Source organism: Carcharodon carcharias, chromosome 18, assembly GCF_017639515.1.
Source record: "Carcharodon carcharias isolate sCarCar2 chromosome 18, sCarCar2.pri, whole genome shotgun sequence".
Lineage (NCBI taxonomy): Eukaryota > Metazoa > Chordata > Chondrichthyes > Lamniformes > Lamnidae > Carcharodon > Carcharodon carcharias.
The window spans coordinates 22,480,850-22,501,079 of NC_054484.1; the positions used below are offsets into that span (position 1 = coordinate 22,480,850).

Below are 20,230 nucleotides of genomic sequence, written 5' to 3' on the forward strand. Positions count from 1 at the left end.
ATTTGTACAATCGGTGAACAATAGTGGTCCCAGCACCTGTGGAACAGCATTCCCACCATCCGTCAGTCTGATCAACTACCTTTACCTCCTCTCTTTGTAGCCAAATTAGTACCTATTTTGCAACTTGTCCCCTGCACTCTACATGCTCTGACCTTAGTCAGAAGTCTATGATGCATGCCCTATTGGAAGTGCTTTCAAAGTCCATGAATATTGCTTGGCACTGTGCAATATTGCTAATGATTCTGTCACCATGCCTGGTCTATTATTTTAACAACGGTGTCACCCTCAGGACATTGTTGCAGGAGTTCCTCAGGGTAGTGTCCTAAGCCCAACAATCTTCAGCACTTCATCAATAACCTTCCTTCCATTATAAGGTCAGAAGTGGCAGTGTTCGCCGATAATTGCACAACATTCAGCATCATTCACAACTCCTCAGATATTGAAGCAGTCTATATCTATATGCAGCAAGATCTGGACAATATCCAGGTTTGGGCTGACAAGTGGCAAGTAACATTCACACTACACAAGTGTCAGGCAATGACCATTTGCAACAAGAGAGAATCCAACCATCTCCCCTTGACATTCAATGGCATTACAATCAGTGAATCCCGCACTATTTTGGGGGTTACCACTGACCAGAAACTGAACTAGACAGCCATATAAATACAGCAGTTACAAGACCAGGTCAGAGGCTAGGAATTCAGTAGAGAGTAACTGACATCCTGACTCCCCAAAGCGTGTCCACCATCTAAAAGGCACAAGTCAGGAGTGTGATGGCATACTCCCCACTTGCCTGGATGAGTGCAGCTGCCCACAAAACTCGAGAAACGTGACACCATCCAGGGCAACGCAGCCCGCCACCTTAAACATTCACTCCCTGTACCGCCGACAGACAGTGGCAGCAGTGTGTACCATATACAAGATACACTGCGGCGTTCACCAAGTTTCATTTGACAGCACCTTCCAAACCCTCGGCCTGTATCACCTAAAAGGACAAGGACAGCAGATGCTTAGAAACAACACCAACTGCAAGTTCCCCTCTAAATCTCACAGTATCCTGACTCAGAACCATATCACAATTCCTTCACTGTCCTGGAACTCCCTAACAACACTGTGGGTGTACATACATCATGTGCACTGCGGTGGTTCAACAAGGCAGCTCACCACCACCTTCTCAAGAGCAATTAGGGATGGGCAATAAATGGTGACCTTGCCAGTGCTGCCCACATCCCATGAATAATTTTAAAAATTTCCATACAAAACTGCATCACTCTCCACGATTTCAATGTTGCACTACAAATACAGTCCTACTCGTCTGTCTTGAAGTTCTAGGTGTTCAATATGTATGCAGCATATTTTCCTGAAGCATAAGTTCACAATATATACCAATGATTTGGGTGAGGGAACCAAATGTAATATTTCCAAGTTTGCTGACGACACAAAACTAGATGAATAATGAAGATGATGTTAAGGGGCTTTAAGTCGATTTAGACAGATTGAGTGAGTGGGCAAATACATGGCAGATGCAGTATAACATGCGTAAGTGTGAAGTTATCCACTTCAGTAGGAAAAACAGAATGGCAGACTATTATTTAAATGGGGATAAATTGGAAAATGTTTAAGTAGAAAGGGACCTAGGTGTCCTGAAACACCACTCACTGAAAGCAAACATGCAGGTGCAGCCAAAGCAAGCAATGAAGCAGGCAGATAGTGTGTTGGCCTTCATTGCGAGTGGACTTGAGTACAGGAGCAAGGATATCTTACTGCAGCTCTACAGGGCCTTGGTGAGACCACACCTGGAGTATTGTGTGCAGTTTCGATCTCCTTACATAAGAAAGAATATACTTGCCATAGAGGGAGTGCAGCAAAGGTTTACCAGACTGATTCCTGGGATGGCAGGACTGTCATATGGAGAGAGATTGTGCCAACTAGGCCTGTATTCACTGGAGTTTAGAAGAATGAGAGATCATCTCATTGAAACATAAAATTCTGACAAGGATGGACAGACTGGATGCAGGGGTGATATTTCCTCTAGCTCAGGGTATCTAGAACAAGGGATCAGTCTCAGGATATGGGGTAGATCATTTAGGACTGAGATGAGGAGAAACTTCTTCATTCAATGGGTGGTGAACCTATGGAATTCTCTATCACAGAAGGCTGTGGAGGCCATGCCACTGAATATATTTAAGGAGGAAATAAATAATTTCTGGACTCTAAAGGCACCAAGAGATATGGGAAGAGTGCAGGAGCACAGCGTGGAGATAGAGGATCAGTCAAGATCATACTGAATGGCGGAGCAGGCTCAAAGGGCCGAATGACCTAGTCCTGCTCCTATTTTCTATGTTTCTATGTAAATTGTATAGATGGGAAACAACAAAAATGTGCAAATATTTATTTTTTTTCAAAAAGAAAACAATATTCCATTTCTCAAAAGGTGCATACCAATCAACCATTTGGCAAGTTACATAGGAAATGAGCTTTTCAAAATGGAATGTGAACTAGTTTTCAGCAACTCAATGTCATTCGTCATCTTTGACGCTGGATATCACATCGACAGACAATCGCTCTGCTCCCTGTGGAAGTCAAAACCGGTAGATTTTAAGTGGGAAATTCTCAGTGATCAGATGGTCGTCCTGGAGAACCACCACAACATTCACCTCAAATTCTGAAAGAAAAGATATAATTAGAACAGATAATTTCTCATTGCATTGCACAGATAATCCTTCCAAATGGCCAAGAACCAATTATCTCAGATACCATAAAGCAAATGAGTTGGAGTTTAACTCCAGTTTTATAACGCATGTTAAACAGGTTGTAAAATAAAAAAATTAGAAATTTGCAAATGGAACAGACAGAATATGGTGCTGTGTGTGCACATCTTGTCTTTTTTTTAAAATATATAAATGCTGATCTATGTATTCCCTGCATTTTTTTTAAATATACATTTATATTTGTGTCTTCTCTCACTTCCAAAAAAACTCTATAAATATAAATGTTGTTGGAAAAGTGTCTTTAATGTAATAAAACCCTCTCAAGGAGTTTTGCAGGAGCAGTATAAAACAAAACATGACACCGAGCCACAAAGATATTAGGTCAGATAACCAAAAGCTTGGTCAAACAGGTTGGTTTTAAGGACTTCCTTAAAGGAGGATGCAAGGTAGAGAGACAGAGATTTTGGAATTCCAGAGCTTGGGATCTAGACAACGGAAGGCATGTCTAATTGTGGAGCAATTAAAATTGGGATGCTCAAGCGGCCAGAATTAGGGGAATGCAGATATCCAGGAGGGTTGTGGGGCTGGAGGAGGAGATGAGAGGGATAGGAACATGCAAGGCTGTGAAGCGATTTAAAAACAAGATAAGCATTTTAAAATCATGATGTTGCTCGTCTGGGAGCCAGTGCGGGTCAGTGAGCACAGGGGTGATGGGGAACAGGACGTGCGGTGAATTAAGATATGGGCAGCAAAGTTTTGGATGAGCTCAAATTTGCAGAGGATAGGATGTGGGAGTGCAACCTCGAGTACATTGGAATAGTCAAGTCTAGAGATAACAAAGGCATGAATGAGGGTTTTAGCAGATGAGCTGAGACAGGGTAAAGTCGGGCGAGATTATGCAGATAGAAATAGGTGTTCTTAGTGATGACATGAATGTGAAGTCAAGTTCATCCCGGGATCAAACTTGACACCAAGTTTGTAAAACAGGTTGGCTTAATCTCATATCAGATACCAAAATCAGTAGTAATAACCAGGGACAAAAAGTGAAAGTAAACCATTAAACCACGATTAAGCACCTCAGCCGCTCAGCAACTTAGCTTCTGGGAACTAGCAAAGACCAGTTAGTCACTCTCAAACCTCTTATAAAGAGAATTGATCTAAACCTGGGATAGCTAACATTCTTTAATTAGAAGCATTTTCCATATACTGCAGAAGTTGGTTCCGCGAGCAATGAGGGAAGTCCTCTACACTGTGTAGAGAATGTGAAATGAAGAAGTGTATGCAGTTTGCTGCCTTCTATCCAAACATTGAACAGAAGCCAAGCGGGCGAGCGCCACACCGCCCAGCAACCAAGTGGGCAGGCGCCACATCAAGGATAAAGAACAGTAAATGTTAGCTATTATCAGCAAGCTGTAACAAATGGCTGCAGTGTACGTTGGCCAATATTCACACCCAATGGCAAGGCAGTGAGGTCCACATTACAGTTAGTCTTTGTTAGACTGATTGCAGTAATTGCACTTTCACAGGAAATACAAAAACAAAGATTATTCTAGCCAGTCCAGTCAATTCATATATCCCATCCATTTTAAGTAGTTGAGGGAAACAGAGTTTTCAAGTCCCTTTGGTGCACCTTCCAAGGATATTGAATGATGGTTAACAATAGCTGCATGTTCTAATTGATATGAAGTGAGACACACTGGGTTAAATCTGTAACTGACAGCACCTCGCCACAGTAGAAATGCATATCACAAGGTTCAAATTAGTGCCTTTGGTTTTGACATTGAGAAAAGTAAAGCCTGCAATTATTTTGAATATACTATTTGTAAGGGAACACTTGATCTACTTTTCAGACTGATGGCAGATCTATTCATCTGCTGACTGATGAGATCACGTGGCAACATGTACACTCATAAGAGTTCTGCATTCCATCTCTAGGCCTTGCTGCATTTACTTAAATATTCTCTGGCTCGCAGAGGCTGAAAAATCTGAGAACAAGAGTGGTCATTGAAGCCAAACCCACAAAGTGATGTAAAAACCAATAAACATCACAGCAGCCATAAAAAAAAGTTTAAAATAGACAGCAGCAAACCAACTTTCAACCTGGACTTTCCATTGATTTAGCATAAGCCATGGTGCTCCTATTTCCAGAGAAACAAGAAGGTCAGAGAGGGCAGAGAGTGAAGAATGTGTGTCCAGGCCTCTGCCTTAAGTTGCTCAACTATGGCCCAAGGGATAATACTGGCTTCTGCTCAATGTTTCATCCAAAGCAAAGCAATTTGACCAAAACCCAGGCTCTGAAGAAGTCATACAGACTCGAAACGTTAACTCTGTTTCTCTCTCCACAGATGCTGCCAGACCTGCTGAGTTTTTCCAACATTTTATGTTTTTATTTCAAATTTCCAGCATCCATAGTGTTTTGTTTTCATCGAGGAACTTTGATAAAGTGGGGAGAGGGACTGTGGATGTGAACCACTGCTCGGTGGTGCAGCACGGCCTCTTAAATATGCTTTAAAATTCCCTAGAACCAGGACCATAAACACAGCATTAGCAGCTGCACACTAAGATGTAACTGAGGGCCTAGCTTCACAGATATTGTCCACATCATTTTTATTTAATGCTGATGCTGCCAGACATGAGCTAATTTTTCATTTTCAGTGTTTGGCTAAATGGTAACAATTCACAGTTTTCTCTAATCAGTCATCAGGCAGATTCGGCTGTGTCACTTTCTTTTTCAAAAAGCCACAGACATAACTGCAAAGCCACTTACCAACTTTGAAATTGGTTGTTTCCAGCGTGGGGCAGGTAAAAAGCCGAGGAAACACCATGTAGATGGGGATCGCGAGGCTTCGGCATACATTACCGTCGGCTATTTGGATGTTCTGAATTTCTGTGGCATCTCTTGCATAACCCTCTGCACAACCTAATTTAGTGGTCAGAGAAAAAGGTGGTTAAAAAGGCTTGAGTTTACATAACATCTTCGATGGCCTCAGCATGACCCCAAAGCACTTTACGGCCAATGAAGTGTTTTGGAAATACAATCACTGTTGTAATGTAGGAAACATGGCAACTAATTTGCACACCGCAAGGTCCCACAATGAGCAAAGTGATAATGACCAAAAAATCTATTTTGTTTAGTGAAGTTCATTAAGGAATAAATATTGGCCAGGACACTGAGGAGAACTTCCTTACTTTTCATTCCCAATACTGCCATGGGATCTGTTAGCTCCATCTGGGGGGGAAAGACATTGGCTTGGTTTAACATCTCATCTGAAAAACCTCTGACAGCACAGCACTTTCTTAGTACTGCACTGCAGTGCCAGCCAAGATTAAGTACTCAAGTCTCTGAATTAGGTCTTGAACCCATGATCTGATGATTCACAGGCAAGGGAGGCCAGCATTGAATCACAGTTAACAAAAATATTCCACTATATTACAGGCTATTAGATTTATACTCCTCTATCATAAAGCAATAAAATCATTGAATAAAATCGACAGGTGGAACACCATCAACATCCTTACCCCTGACCAGAAACTTAATTAGGCCAGCCATATAAATACTGTGAATTACAAGAACAGTTCAGAGGCTGGAAACGTTGCATCAAGTAACTCACCTCCCGACTCCCCAAAGCCTGTCCACCATCAACAGAGCACAAGTCAGGAGTATGATGGAATACCCTCCACTTGCCTGGATGAGCAAGGCTCCAACAACACTCAAGAAGCTTGACACCATCCAGGTCAAAACCATTCCACTTGATCAGCACGCCATCCAATTCCTTAAACATTTACACCCTCCACCACCAGCACAATTGCAGCAGTGTGTACCATCTACAAGATGCATTGCAGTAACTTGCCAAGCCTCCTTTAACAGCACCTTTCAAGCCTGCGACCTCTACCACCTAGCAGGATAAGGGCGGCAGATGCATTGGAACTCCACCAACTGCAAGTTCCCCTCCAAGTCACACAGCATCCTGACTTGGAACTACGTTGACGTACCTTCACTGTCGCTGAGTCAAAATCCTGGAACTCCCTAACAGCACGGTCAATATATCTATACCACATGGACTGCAGTCGTTCAAGAAGACAGCTCACCACATCTTCTCAAGGGCAATTAGGGATGGGGCAATAAATGCTGGCCCAGCCAGCGATGCCCCATCCCATGAAAAAGCAAAAAAAAAAATGTGCTTTACAAAGTACAATAAAACTCGCTAAAGAACATTCTGCACCTCAAAAGTAGTATACCCATTAAGAATATCTACTATAATGTGCTATGGTCAAACCAGATTTCTGTCCCAAATCACCTAGCCACACTCCAGTTATTCCTGGAACATAGCACTTACCACAGGTTTCCACTCGCACGAGTTGAAGCTCGATGCTTTTAATGGATACATCAGAATTCTCCACCACTAGCTCTCCAGTCAGCGGCTGGGTGATGACGCAGTTCGTGGAGTCAAGGCGGCCGTGGATTGTGAATCGAGGCAGTGCTGTCCTCTGGAAGAAAGATTGAAAAAGTCTGACAAGGCGGTACAAGGCATAAAACAGACAAAAGTGGATAGCCACATGGCTAGCAAAACTCTGAATGTTCAATTCCAAGTGAGTGCTTAAAAGGTCACTCAATGGCGGAGATGACAGTACAATTGGCCACCAGATCTCTGAGCAGGCATTCAGCAGGAACCTCAGTCTTCAGCTGAGCGTGGCAGGGGTTAAATTAAATGTGCAGAAGTGTCTGGGGCCCAAAACACCAACACCACCAGTAACTCCATACTGGTACTACATATGTTCATCCAGTTTTCCTTGCTCTTTCCACATATTTTTGGGCAGTCTATCCCTCAAATCTGTTTGACTCAGCTCAATTGCCATTGCAGTAATGCAAGCAGTTTATGAAAATAATCTTAGTACCGGCTGCATACTTATTTCCTAATAATATCGACTCATTAACCCATGAAATCATTTTTCACTATTTAACCAGTCAAATCCTTTTGTAATTTTGAACATTCTATTCAGTTCAATGTATCTTATAACAATATTGTTTTATCATTGGTATCAGGCCCTGTCATGAAGCTATTAATGTATAAAGTATTTTGGAAAATATTTTTCTTTTAAAATAGAGGCTTAATCTGCAGGTGCGTCTTAATTAGATTAAAGCCAGCTAGTCTGGGTGCTTTGATATGTACTAGTTTGAGATGTAAACAGAGAGTTAGTGTGTATTTGCATTTTTTGAATAAAGCATTCAAGAAGGGGGGTGAAAACCAATGCCTTTCTAGTAGCTACTAAGCAATATGTTTATATTTCTAATAAAATTGGTACTATGAAAGGGGTTTCATTGTTAAAAGGTGAAGTTCAAAGAGGCTGTTGATACAATGAGAATTAACGTTCAATGGTAGGTATAACTTTAGTTTTCGGGTTTGCAGGGCAGAGGCAATCTAAGATCAAAAGCCTCAACTGGCTCCACAGTGAAAAGAATTTGAATTCGTAAGGTGAAAATGCTTTGCCTGGTGTTTGGTTAAGTCTATGGGTTGCTATTGCCTTAATGGAGATTAGTTTGGGAATTTGTTAAAAGTTATGATAGTAGCAATTTGTAGCCACGTGTATATATTTTAACATGCATAAATTAATAAAATGCTTCAATTAGTTTAATGTAAAACCTCGATAACTGGTGGTCTGATTTCTGAATTTAAAGTCACATATCAAACATAACACTTAAAATTATAGGTTATGACAGTTGTTTAAAATTTCCCTCTGGGACTTTTAAATAACTCAGCTTTACCAACTGCATTGGTCTTAACAGCCCCAATATCAATTCTGTAAAGAATGCCTCAACTTGACTGAACCATAGATCATCACAACTGTTGCTTTTGATATTCAAAGCCCTGTAAACAAAACTCACTTTGCCTGCGATTCTGCTTTTAAGGATCTGTGCACCCTCTAAATATCTTGGTTCTTCCACTCTTGCAATTTCTATCATTTAGATTACATTTCCAATCTCTTTCCTCCCCACCACCACAAACCTCTCCCCTACCCCTGCCACCCGAACTGAACAATAGTTCATAGTTGTTTACACTGAACTGCATTTGCCACATATTTGCCAATTCTCTAAACCTATATCATCCTGCAATTACCCATATGTTTCCTCACCATCTACTATGTCCCCTAATTTGGACAAATTTAGGCATTATATTCCTCCATCTAATCCAATTATATATATGAATAATGATATATTCCAGCACCGGCATCTGGGATCTACTAATCTGGAAAATGAGTAGCTACTCCTATGTCCACTTTGGTATTTATAGCAACTAGGTCAGGGGAGGGTCTCATTTCTGGTTAGGACTTGTAATATATTTTAAAATTTGGATTTTGATAAACAAACTAGTCAGCCCCACATACCAGTCCTGGTAAAGGCTCAAGTGATTTCAGCTAAAAGTAAATATCTTCGGGGAGAATTTGAGTGTTTTTAATCAGCATTACTGAATGAACACTTTACATAAGCTAACAAACGTAAAAAGGACATGGCTGCCCAACAGGCAGTCCAATACACAGGAGTGTCATCCAGAACAGGAAGGTGCCATGTTCAATTCCACACCTCTTCATAGATAGACAAAGGAAAAATGTTGGCGCACACAACTGCCTTATCAAAAATCCCCACTGGGTATGGATAGGACTGGGCATTGGTTGTGATGACCTCCATATTTGGATATGTCATCAGCAATACTACTTTATTAACGAATGAAGAATGATCCCTGAGATGCTGTACTGGAGAGTGGCCAGTGGCTGTGGAATCATAGTCCCAACAAGTTGGAAGAGGAGGGTGAAAAATGAGGGAGACAAGAAACAAATTCCAAAAGAAAAGGGTGAAAAAACAATGTCTAGTTGGTTTGACTTGCTTGGTATCACAGACAGCAACATTGGTGGTGAGTGGGAAGAGAGGAGGAGAAGATCCTTTGTTTGTGCAGATCATGACATCACGTCCTCTCGCACGAGCCACAGTTACGGAACAAAACTATTGTGCAGACAAGTGCCTCCAGCTGTACACTTTGCCCATTTAAAAGATATATTATCAGTATAATGCAGCCTTTGTTGCCAATACTAAAAGATGTTCAATTATAATGCAGCACACAATACAATCAAAACCCCGCCCCCAAAAAAACCCTCCAAAGTAACCTCCACTTCTCAACAAGGGTGAAATCAACATTATTTTCTTTCATAAAAGTCTGTGCTGATGCTGTGCTCTCCTGGCTACTTCCTCCTGTTATCAATGATTTTTCTTTAATCCGCAGCCTGTTGCTCAATTCCCCCCACCTCTCCTCTATAACAAGGGACACTGTCTCTTGTTGGATTACAGTTAGTAATAACCCTCCAACGTTTGCCCATGTCACCATCCTTCATGTGTAAAACCAGGGAAAGTGCAAGATGTTTCGACGTTAGACAAGCACATACACAAAATTCTGATCAGATCTTGTTCCCCAGAACGCAGTTTAAGATTGCCTATTTCGCTAATGAGCATTACAACATTCTAGGGCTCAAACACGCAACAGACCATGACATTATTTAAAATAAACGATGCACAGCAGGACTAGCATTTCATCATAAGGGGTCACGGTCTCAACTTACGGGGTAGGCCATTTAGGACTGGGAGAAGGAGAAAGGTCTTCACTCAGAGGGTGGTTCACCTGTTGAATTCTCTACCACAGAAGGCTGTGGAGACCAAGTCACTGAATATATTTGAGGAGGAAATAGATAGATGCCTATACTCTAAAGGCGTCAAGGGGTATGGGGAGAGAGTGAATGTATGGCATTGAGATAGAGGATCAGCGATAATCATATTGAATGGTGGAGCAGGCTCAAAGGGCTAAATGACCTACTCCTGCTCCTATTTTCTATGTTTCTATAAATGCCAGAACTTGCTTCTTCTGCAATGGAAAATGTCTGATAGTATTAAAGCAGGAAGCTAATAGCTGTAAAATTATTGGAGATGGGGGCAGATTGTAGGAAACATTAAAGCAAGGTAAAGATTAATTTTAGCTGAAGTAACTGACAGGAAAATCAATGTAAATTACTATATTCAATGAGTTGTTTTCTTATGAATTCTAGGGTAATCAAGTAGACGAGAAGAATAGCTCATTCAAATGGCTAGCAATGGGCATACTGGCCTCCTCCTGTATTATGTTTAGCCCATTAACATGAGACTTTTCTTAGGAAAGCCTTGGAAATTCTGGAAGTGAAATGTAATGGAGAATGCTGGAACCGAGGGTGTGACTGCACTGTTTGGTAGCAGAGTGGCAATGTTACTGGACTAGTTATCCAGAGGCCCAGACTAATGCTGTGAAGACATGAGTGCAAACCCATCTTGGCAGCTAGGGGAATTTTCGCATGGGAAGGATGGGATGGGGAATTTAAAGAAGTCCAGCTGCAATCAAGATACTAATTTTACTGCAAATGTTTTCAGGTCTCTGCGTTAATTAATAAGTCTGAAATAAAAAGCTAGTCTCAGTAATGGTAGGCATACAATAACTAAATTGTCAAAAAAAAACATCAGGTTCACTAATGTCCTTTAGGGAAGGAAATCTGCCATCCTTACCTGGCCTACATGAGATTCCAGACCCACAGCAATTTGGTCGACTCTCAACAACCTCAAATGGCCTAGCAAATCACTCAGTTCTATCAAACTGCTACAGAAAAATCAAATAATAAAAAATTGGATAGACAACACTGCTTCAACCTTGACATCCAAAATGACAAAAGCCTACCCCAGGTACAGTAGACCTGGCAAAGTCCTTGTCACTAACGCCTGGGGACTTGCACCAAAATTGGGAGAGCTGTCCTGCAGATGAGTCAAGCAACAGCCCGACAGTCACACCTTACAGCCAATGTCCTAGACTCTTCCATCACCATTGCTGGGTATGTCCTCTCCCATCAGCAGCTGGAACACAGCAGCATACAGTCAGTGGAAGTGGCCCTGGGAGTCCTCAACACTGACCCCAGACCCATGAAGTCTCATGGCATTAGGTTAAACATGGCCAAGTAAACCTGATTATACCAACAGACTTCCCTCAGCTGATGAATCAGTACTGTCAAACATCACTTGGAAGAAGCAATGAGGCTAGCAAGGGCACAGAAAGTTCTCTGGGTGGGAGATTGAATCGCCAAGGTTGGCTCGGTAGCACCACTATTGAGCGAACTAATTGAGTCTTACAGGACACATCTGCCAGGCTGGGCCTGCAGCAGGTGGTGAAGGAACCAACGAGGGGAAAATCCTATTTGACCTCCCTTAACCAAGTGAACTGCCAATGATGCATCTATTGCTAAAAGTGACGACCACACACAGCTCCTGTGGAGACGAATTCAGTCTTCACACTGAAGATACCTCCAGCACATTGAGCCTCTACCACTGCACTAAATGGGACAGATTCTGAACAGATCTAGCAATGGGCATCCATGAGACAGTGTGATCAATCAGCAATAGTCAAATTATATTCAACCACAATCTATAATTTCATGGCCTAGCATATCCCTCACTCTAGCATTACCTTCAAATCATGGGAACAATCTTGGTTCAAAGAGGAGTGCAGGAGAGCATGTGATGAGCAGCACGAGGCATACTTAAAAATGAGGTGCCAATCCAGTAAAGCTACAACACATGACAAATACATACTAAACAGCAGAAGCAGCATACAACAGAACAAGCTACAAGCAACGGATCAAATCAAAGCTCTGCAGTCCTGCCACATCCAGTCATGAACAGTGGTGGACAATTAAATTAACAGGAGGAGCTTCCACTAACATCCCCATCCTCAGTCATGGAGGACCCCAGCACGTAAGTGTAAAAAACAAAGCTGAAGCATTTGCAACCATCTTCAGACAAAAATGCTGAGCGGATGATCCATCTCTGCCTCTTTCTGAGGTTTCCAGCGTCATAGATGCTCAGTCATGGATACAGCAAAGGCTATAGACCCTGACAACGTCCAGGTTTTATTACTGAAGATGTGCTACAGAACTAGCCATGCTCCAGCCAAGCTGTTCTAAGACAGCTACTTAGCTACTAAACCCCTTAATATTTCCTGACAATGTTTATACCATCCAATATTTCACATTCCTCTTCAAAACTAATGTCTGCTTCATCTCCTATTTTGTGAAGGCACAAGCAAAGAATTCATTAAGAAACACCATCCCACAAAGTTACCTTTTCTTAGTTCAATCCTTAGTTATCCTCTTGCTATTTACATATTCATAAAGTACCTTCGGGTTTTACTTAATTTGCCAATATTTTTTGCTTTCTCTTTGCTTTCATGATTTCCTTTTTATCTCACCCCCTGTATTTTCTATACTCTTCTAGGCTTTTTATAGGGCTGAGCACTTAGTGTCTGACATAAGTTTCCCCCTTTTGCCTTATCTTACTATACGCTCTTTGACTTTTAGGGGTGGGTCAAGATAGGAGTCCCACTCTTTTTCTTTGTGGGAACATATTTTTTTATATCCTCAGTTATAGGTCATTGCACTATACAACTTCCATCATCTTCACCCTTATATATTAACTTTGATAAACTCAGACAAGATGACTCCAGAATACTTTGGTACCAGCAGTGTGACAGAAATCCATCAATCATTTACATCCATTACCATCTACATGATGGGACAAAGAGGGAGCATAAACTTCCTATCTAACTATAATTAGAGGAAACGTTAACTTGACATCTGTGGCAGGCAACGCTTTGAACAATCATCTATATGCACTAGATTTATGCAATTTTACATTGTTTTACGATATCAATGTTGTTCTGCAGTTCTCTTGAGGACAGTATGCATAGTTATTAGTGTCAAGGTTTCTGACAAATTCACTGGAATTTTTCTCTTTGCACTGAAGGATTCCCTTGAGTTTAACACTGTTCCTCAACATTTCCATTGTTTGAGGATCACTCATCAGTCCATCCCCTTTGGATTGCTGATTTTTGTTTAACCTCTCCCTTTTGCTCACCCCATGCTTCATGTTAATCCTATCTATTGTAGTCACAGCAACACAACAAGCTGAGCCTCGACCAGCAGGTAAGTCACCGTCAATTAAATCACTACCAATTAACTTTCAGGAAATTACAGGAATCTCTCCACACATCCATTTAGAACAGGTAACAAGCCCAGTAGCAAGACTCTCCTGGGCATTTCCATCAATTGTAGCTAATTGCTCATTCACTCCGAAGAGCGAAAGGGTGAAGATATGGATTAAGACTAGTTAAATTTTGCAAGCCATCACTTGCCCAACTTTGACAATGCAATTCTTAATCCTTCCTTTCATTCTCAGTCTTTGCTTTGCTCAGGTTGCTGCTGACCTCTTTTATTTTGCTGAAAATTTAGAAAACAGATTCTCTCAATGGTTCCTTCCAAGCCTCTGACCATTATTTCCACAGGGACATTTACACTTATGTGGCCTGGGATGGCTCGGTCTCCAGGAAGGCAAGCAGAAAATGCAATTCATCCTCAAACAGAAAAATAAAAGTACAGGCTGCCACTTTGTACCTACAGCAATGTGCTATCTACTGGATGCCAGGATAGATCGCCACTGTTACAAATAAATCCCAAGAGGCTACATATATGTAAATAAATGTTGGTGTTGAACTTTTCAGATGAAGAAAAGTATTTACTTTGCTAACACTGAATGCATGACTTGTCGACCCATCAAACTGTCCCATAAATTCAATCATTTGATTGAATCATATTTTGGTATATATTCCACGGGATGCAAATAAGAAGGAGGCAGCAAGAGTTGTTTATGAAACAGTCCAAGAAATGGCTGCTCCCTCTCCAGATTCACTTTCATGTCCAAACCAAGATCATCCTTGGTGATATCAATCACTGTGACTTGGCTTTGAGGGGCACTCTAACTACACTCACTGTGTTGGCAAACCAACTCACAGAGAGAAGAAATTAGATCAATGTTTTTGCACCATTCTTGACTCTTACAAGTCTTTGATTTGACCAGGGATTGGAGATTCAGATCATAATATTTTGCATCTACTGCCTCAATATTGATAAAAACTGAAAACAATGAAGCCTGGTAGGAAAGTGGTTCAAGTTTGGGATAATGTGACAATTGAAAATCTGCAAATTTGTTTTGTAAACACAAATTGGGATATTTTTATGGAGGGTGAAATAACAGCACAGATATCATAAATGATTATAGAGTCTTCTGTGAACAGCTTCATGTCCAAACTAAATCGTTTAAGATTTATCTAAATGAGAAACCCTGGATTACAAAGGACTTGAAAGCAACAATGAAGCTAAGACAAATCACATTTAGTGCAGGGGATCAAGGCAACTTGATGAACTAAAAATCAAGGTGAGAAAGGAAATTAAGAATGCGAAAGATGCATATAGACATAAGCTACATAACTGTTTTCAGACAAATAATACCAAAGAGTCATCGGAGTGTATACATATAATGACAGACTTCACCCTGAAAGAGAGAAATGCCCCTTCCCCCCACCCCCCGAGATAATCCTTCTGATGTTGCAAATAAATTGAATGGATTTTTTAGCTAGTTTGAAAATGATGAATTCAAGGAACATGTGATTCCCCAGCAGGCTTCATTTCATGAACTAGAAGGATCTTGTGTTATCAACTAATGGGGGACAGAGAAGTAATTCAAGCAAGTGAGTACATGGAAAGCATGTGGTCCAGATCAGCAAAAAAATTCTTAAGGAATGCGCTCATCAGTTGGCAGCTCCTTTCTCTCTGGGCTTCCAGAAATGGTTTTGATAAACATACTGTTCCTTGCAATTGGAAATCAGCTATCATCATCCTGGTGGCCTGCTCAGCTGAATGATTACCAACCAGATTCTCTTACACCGATCGTTATGAAGTGATGAGCACATTGTTTCAAAGTGTCTTTCAGTTCCTCTTCACAGAATCACAGGATCTCAAAGTGCAGAAAAGGCCCTTCAGCCCATCGAGTCTACACCGACATGTAAGAAACACTTGACCTACCTACCTAATCCCATTTACCAACACTTGGCCCATAGTCTTGAATGTTATGACGTGCCAAGTGCTCATCCAGGTACTTTTTAAAAGGATGTGAGGCAACCCGCCTCCACCACTCTCCCAGGAAGTGCATTCCAGACCGTCCCTGCCCTCTGGGTAAAAAGATTTTTCCTCACATCCCCCCTAAACCTCCTGCCCTTCACCCTGAACTTGTGTCCCACACGTTCCTTGTTCCACACATTAATCGGTTAGAGTTTGCCCATCAACCTCATAAGTCAGTGGACAACGCTGTTCTGACATTGGTCCATCTGATTCACAACACGGATAGATTAGGTAACTATGCTCATGCTACCTTTGTTGATTTCTCTTCAGCTTTTAATAATACCATGCAATCATTCAAGCTTATTGAAAAACTTTTGAGGTCAATCCTACCCTCCAACTCTGGACCAGTGATTTCCTTCACAATAGGAGCCATCAGGTGTTACTTTCTGGGATATAATCACAACCCTTGTTAACTGGATCTCCTCAGGGCTGTGCACAGTCACCATGAATTTTCATCCTCTGTATGAATGATCGGCGATCAGAGTACCACAACATAACAATCCTGAAATAAGCTGATGATACCCAGTACTTGTAGGTCTCATAAGGAATAATGAAGTAAACTATAGCAAGTCGGTGGTGAAGTTTGTAAATTGGCGCAATAACAATTCTCTTAACCTGAAAGAAAACATTATGAAAGAACTAGTTATAGACTCTAAGAAAAAGCCAGTTAACGATATTTTTCGCATCATGAATCTTCACAGGAACATGGAAATAGTTACAAGTATCTCAGTACCAAAGTAGATGTTAAATTGAATTGGAGGGAAGCGTACAATGTGATGGCCATGGGATGTACATGATTGTACTATAGAAAATTAAAACCTTTTTGAGTAGATCCCACAGAAATGAAACTTTTTTCTATGGCAGTAGTTGAGAGTTGCTGCCCTTTTAGGATGTCTTGCCTAGTACTGTTTAAGAGATTACTGAACCAGGTAGGAAGGGTAATTAATGAGCAAATCTCTCAATGAAATCTGCTCTCAAAGAATTTTGTCCAAACTAAGGAGTGTTACGAACAATGAGAACCATCTCATTTCAATATTACAGATGGTTACATTTGAGGGGGTAAAGGCTACAATTCACAGATGCAGGACAAATTGGTTTCTGAACATGTTTCTGCCCTTCTCTATAAGAACTTTGAACGGGGGTTTGAGGTATGGATGGGGATATGCACTCAGGGTGGGACTCACTGATTATTTTAATGCATTGAAATAGTTTTTTTTAAATACATATTTAATTAACGTTAGATCTTTGTGATAAGGTATTTTTTTGTTATTATTCATTTATATGTATTCTTTGAACGAATGAGCAATGTTACCTGAAATGAATTTCTGCACAGATAATAAAATGAAATTGAATTGAATTAGGTTCTTCACAATAGAATAAATACCATTTTATTCCAAGAAAAGTTCTCTGCAAGATACAGTAGTTCTCCACTAACATGCTTAACCTCTGACTTTCACTTAATTTCAAATATTGTGATCTCGACAGAGATCAGTAACATTATTAATTCTTTTTAAGAATCTGAAAGCCCAGGTATTTACTAAAGCCACAAGGTTCACAATTTAGCCAAAAAATTTTACTACAGAAAAATCAAAGAACATGAACTGTAATATCATAATATCTTTATTTTAACTAGTTAGTTAAGATAAAGATAATAAAAACACAATGAACACAATTACTTGTATTCCAAAATCGAATGTTTTAACTCCACTTTTCTTCTACACCCATTTGACGTACACCCCAAAACCCTCAAAGCCTTATCAAAAATTGGAAGATGAACAATTTGGTCTGAGTACTACGTCACTGATTCATAAATGAGCTGAGATTTTTGGGTCTTCCGTTTACTTCCGGCAAGGCTGCCCCTTCAAATCACCTCCCAACTGTCCTAACGTTGAATACATCGTTCTCAACGTAAGCATCTCTGATGTCTTAAGTATAGCCACCTCAGGTCAGAACCCTCCTTGCTCTAATATTAACTCTGGAGTTTTGCATCTAAAACTCTCCTCTTAGCTTGGCTATACCAGAAGTTCAACTCACTGTTGGTAGAGTCCTTCAGTTAACAAGAGTTTTAATTCTTTGAGCCAACCACCAGAATTTCAACTGAATTCTGCTGAAAGAGATGCTTCCTTCATCCTAGCTTATTCTAAACTCCAAAACTCAACTGCTTGAACTCAGAACACCCCTATAATTAACTTATGTTGACGTTTTTCTTTTGTTTACCGCTTGGGCAACCTGGTCATGATCATTTACTGGACACCGGTGGCTGTTAACCAGAAATCAGATCCTAGAGAAACCTATTTTAAAGGGACCATCACCCCAAGATAAGATATGGGGTTTTCCTCCTCCAAAAAGCACAAGGGCCATCAGAATTATATTTAGCTTAAAAGTATAAACCAACCCCAGGCCTCAGATTGTTAAGTGCTTTTTATTGTAGATGAGTTTTTAAGTAAAATCTTGGGAAGAGATGATAAAAATAAAATCAGCTTGAATCACAAAGTGAACTAATAACTGTCTTTAACCCAGGAGCCACATGTTAACTTGCCTCAGTTAATCTCATTCTGGATCTGGACCTTTGGATGGTTTAAACTTTAAGTCTGATCTCGACTGATACACCACTGCAATTCTGAAGGACTGCTAAATTACCAGAGATGTCAATATGTGGTGTGCTGTTAACAGAAGTCCCATTTGCCTCTTCTTTCAAGAGGTGTAGGGAGCTTCTCAGTGTCATAACCAACACTGCATCCCCTAACCAGTAACAACAGAAAATGCCCAGCCACCAGTCATACTAGAGGCTTCTGCACCATCTAAAGCAGTAACACAATCCCACACCAATCCAATATGAAACTGAAAGATAGAACAAAATTTGCACTTGTCTACTGCCACCCAACTAAAAGTACAAAACTCTACAGACGAAGTCCCAGTTTAGTAATTAAAAAAACTCAAGTCTATTCTGATTGTACCCTTTGTGGCCTGTTGTCTGACAGATGGTGACAAAATTGTATTACATATAAGTATCCACTGATAGCAAAAATTGATTTTGACAGGAAAGATTTTTAAAATGCAGATGCAAATCAGAGATAAGCAAGGTCACAAGATGCTTCACTGAAAGCCACATAACATGCCTGTGCACAGTAAAAACAATGAGATTTTCTCCCCAGTCTGAGGTGATAACTCAGCGAAGCACACAGATCAGTGTAATCAGATCAAGTCAACTGACTGCCGCTACACTTGACATAATACAGTCCCTTTAGGAGAACCAGCAATCACTTGCATTTGACTGTGCAATCAGTAAAACACAAGCAAGGAAGTTCCCACTGCACAAAGAGGCTTTTATATTCTTATGTCTAACAGAAGCAGGAGGTTTCCAATAGTTATTCTATTTAGTTTTCAACAGTTTGGTCAACAAGGATTGTAGAGCACAGATGGTGAGTACACACAACTTGGAATGTGGACATGGTAAATTGGGCAAAAATGTTAGTTAATAGAAATTAGATTCCTTGTATAGCAAAGCAGCACATGGTCCATAGTCTAATATAACCAAGCTCCATGGGAATTGGGGAAACTATACTGACATGTACACAAAATATTACAATAGTACAGATAGGCAGTGTGTCTTAATCCTACTATGTTGTATATAGCACCTGCTCCACTGCAGCTCATTCAGCCATGGCACTCTTACCTTCAGTCTGATGGTTGTGGATTCAAGACCAACTCCAGAAACTTCAGCAAAAAAAATCTAGGCTGGCACTCCTTCAGTACTGTGTTGGAGTGTTGTTTCATTGGATGTAATGTCTTTTCAATGAGATATTGGGGCAAACCTTCCATGGAGTGGCATCGGATTGCTACTCCACTCTATTCACCCTAGATTGCGCATTTCTCGCCCAGACTTCCAACACAGACCTGCTGAGAAATGGGCAGACCAGCTGCTCTGCAAGTCCCTTCTGTGTACTCCGGCAGCGTCAGGGAAAAGTGAATCCATGCCCCCTTTTTACATACTAAACTTACCAGCTTACGGCAGCTAAAGGTCTCAGCCACTTTGACAGGAGAGAAGCAAGTGTATAAGCTAAGTGAGTAGGATGGATCAGATGGAGGGGCAGTTGGGGTGGAGAGTCAGGAGGATCATGGGGGGGACATTAGTTACCCAGGAGTTAGAACCAGTTTTAATCCTTGTAACTTTTCCTGGTTAACTAATCTGCTAAGAGAATTGGAGCCATCCGAAGTCTCCAATTTAAAGTGGAGTTTTGTTGGGTTCCAGGCGCAGGGTTGAAACTTCCCAAACAATTCCCACACAGTCCTTATTGGGGGACTTCAGAAGATGTGTTGGGTGAGTCTCTGGGAGTACCTCCGGGGTACAACCCTCCCTGGGGAGCGGAAGATCTCAGCCAGTAAAACTCAAGGCGCTACCTGTTCTCTTAGGTGGACACAAAAAATCCATTACGCTAATTCAACCAGGA

At 40.9% G+C, this 20,230-nt stretch overlaps 1 protein-coding gene across 3 annotated transcripts in view; it reads right to left on the reverse strand.

Moving 5' to 3' along the window:
* Positions 1 to 2,378: 2,378 nt before the first annotated feature.
* The window catches only part of vps26c (VPS26 endosomal protein sorting factor C), a 67,964-nt gene continuing 50,112 nt past the window's right edge, over positions 2,379 to 20,230 (reverse strand). For all 3 annotated transcript variants that reach the window (XM_041212044.1, XM_041212042.1, XM_041212043.1), the window contains 3 exons: positions 7,049 to 7,199; positions 5,479 to 5,631; positions 2,379 to 2,665 (listed from right to left, as the gene is read on the reverse strand). In XM_041212044.1, the coding sequence (XP_041067978.1) occupies positions 2,583 to 2,665; positions 5,479 to 5,631; positions 7,049 to 7,199 (387 nt within the window). In that variant the 3' untranslated portion in view covers positions 2,379 to 2,582. The remainder of the gene's footprint in view (positions 2,666 to 5,478; positions 5,632 to 7,048; positions 7,200 to 20,230) is intronic.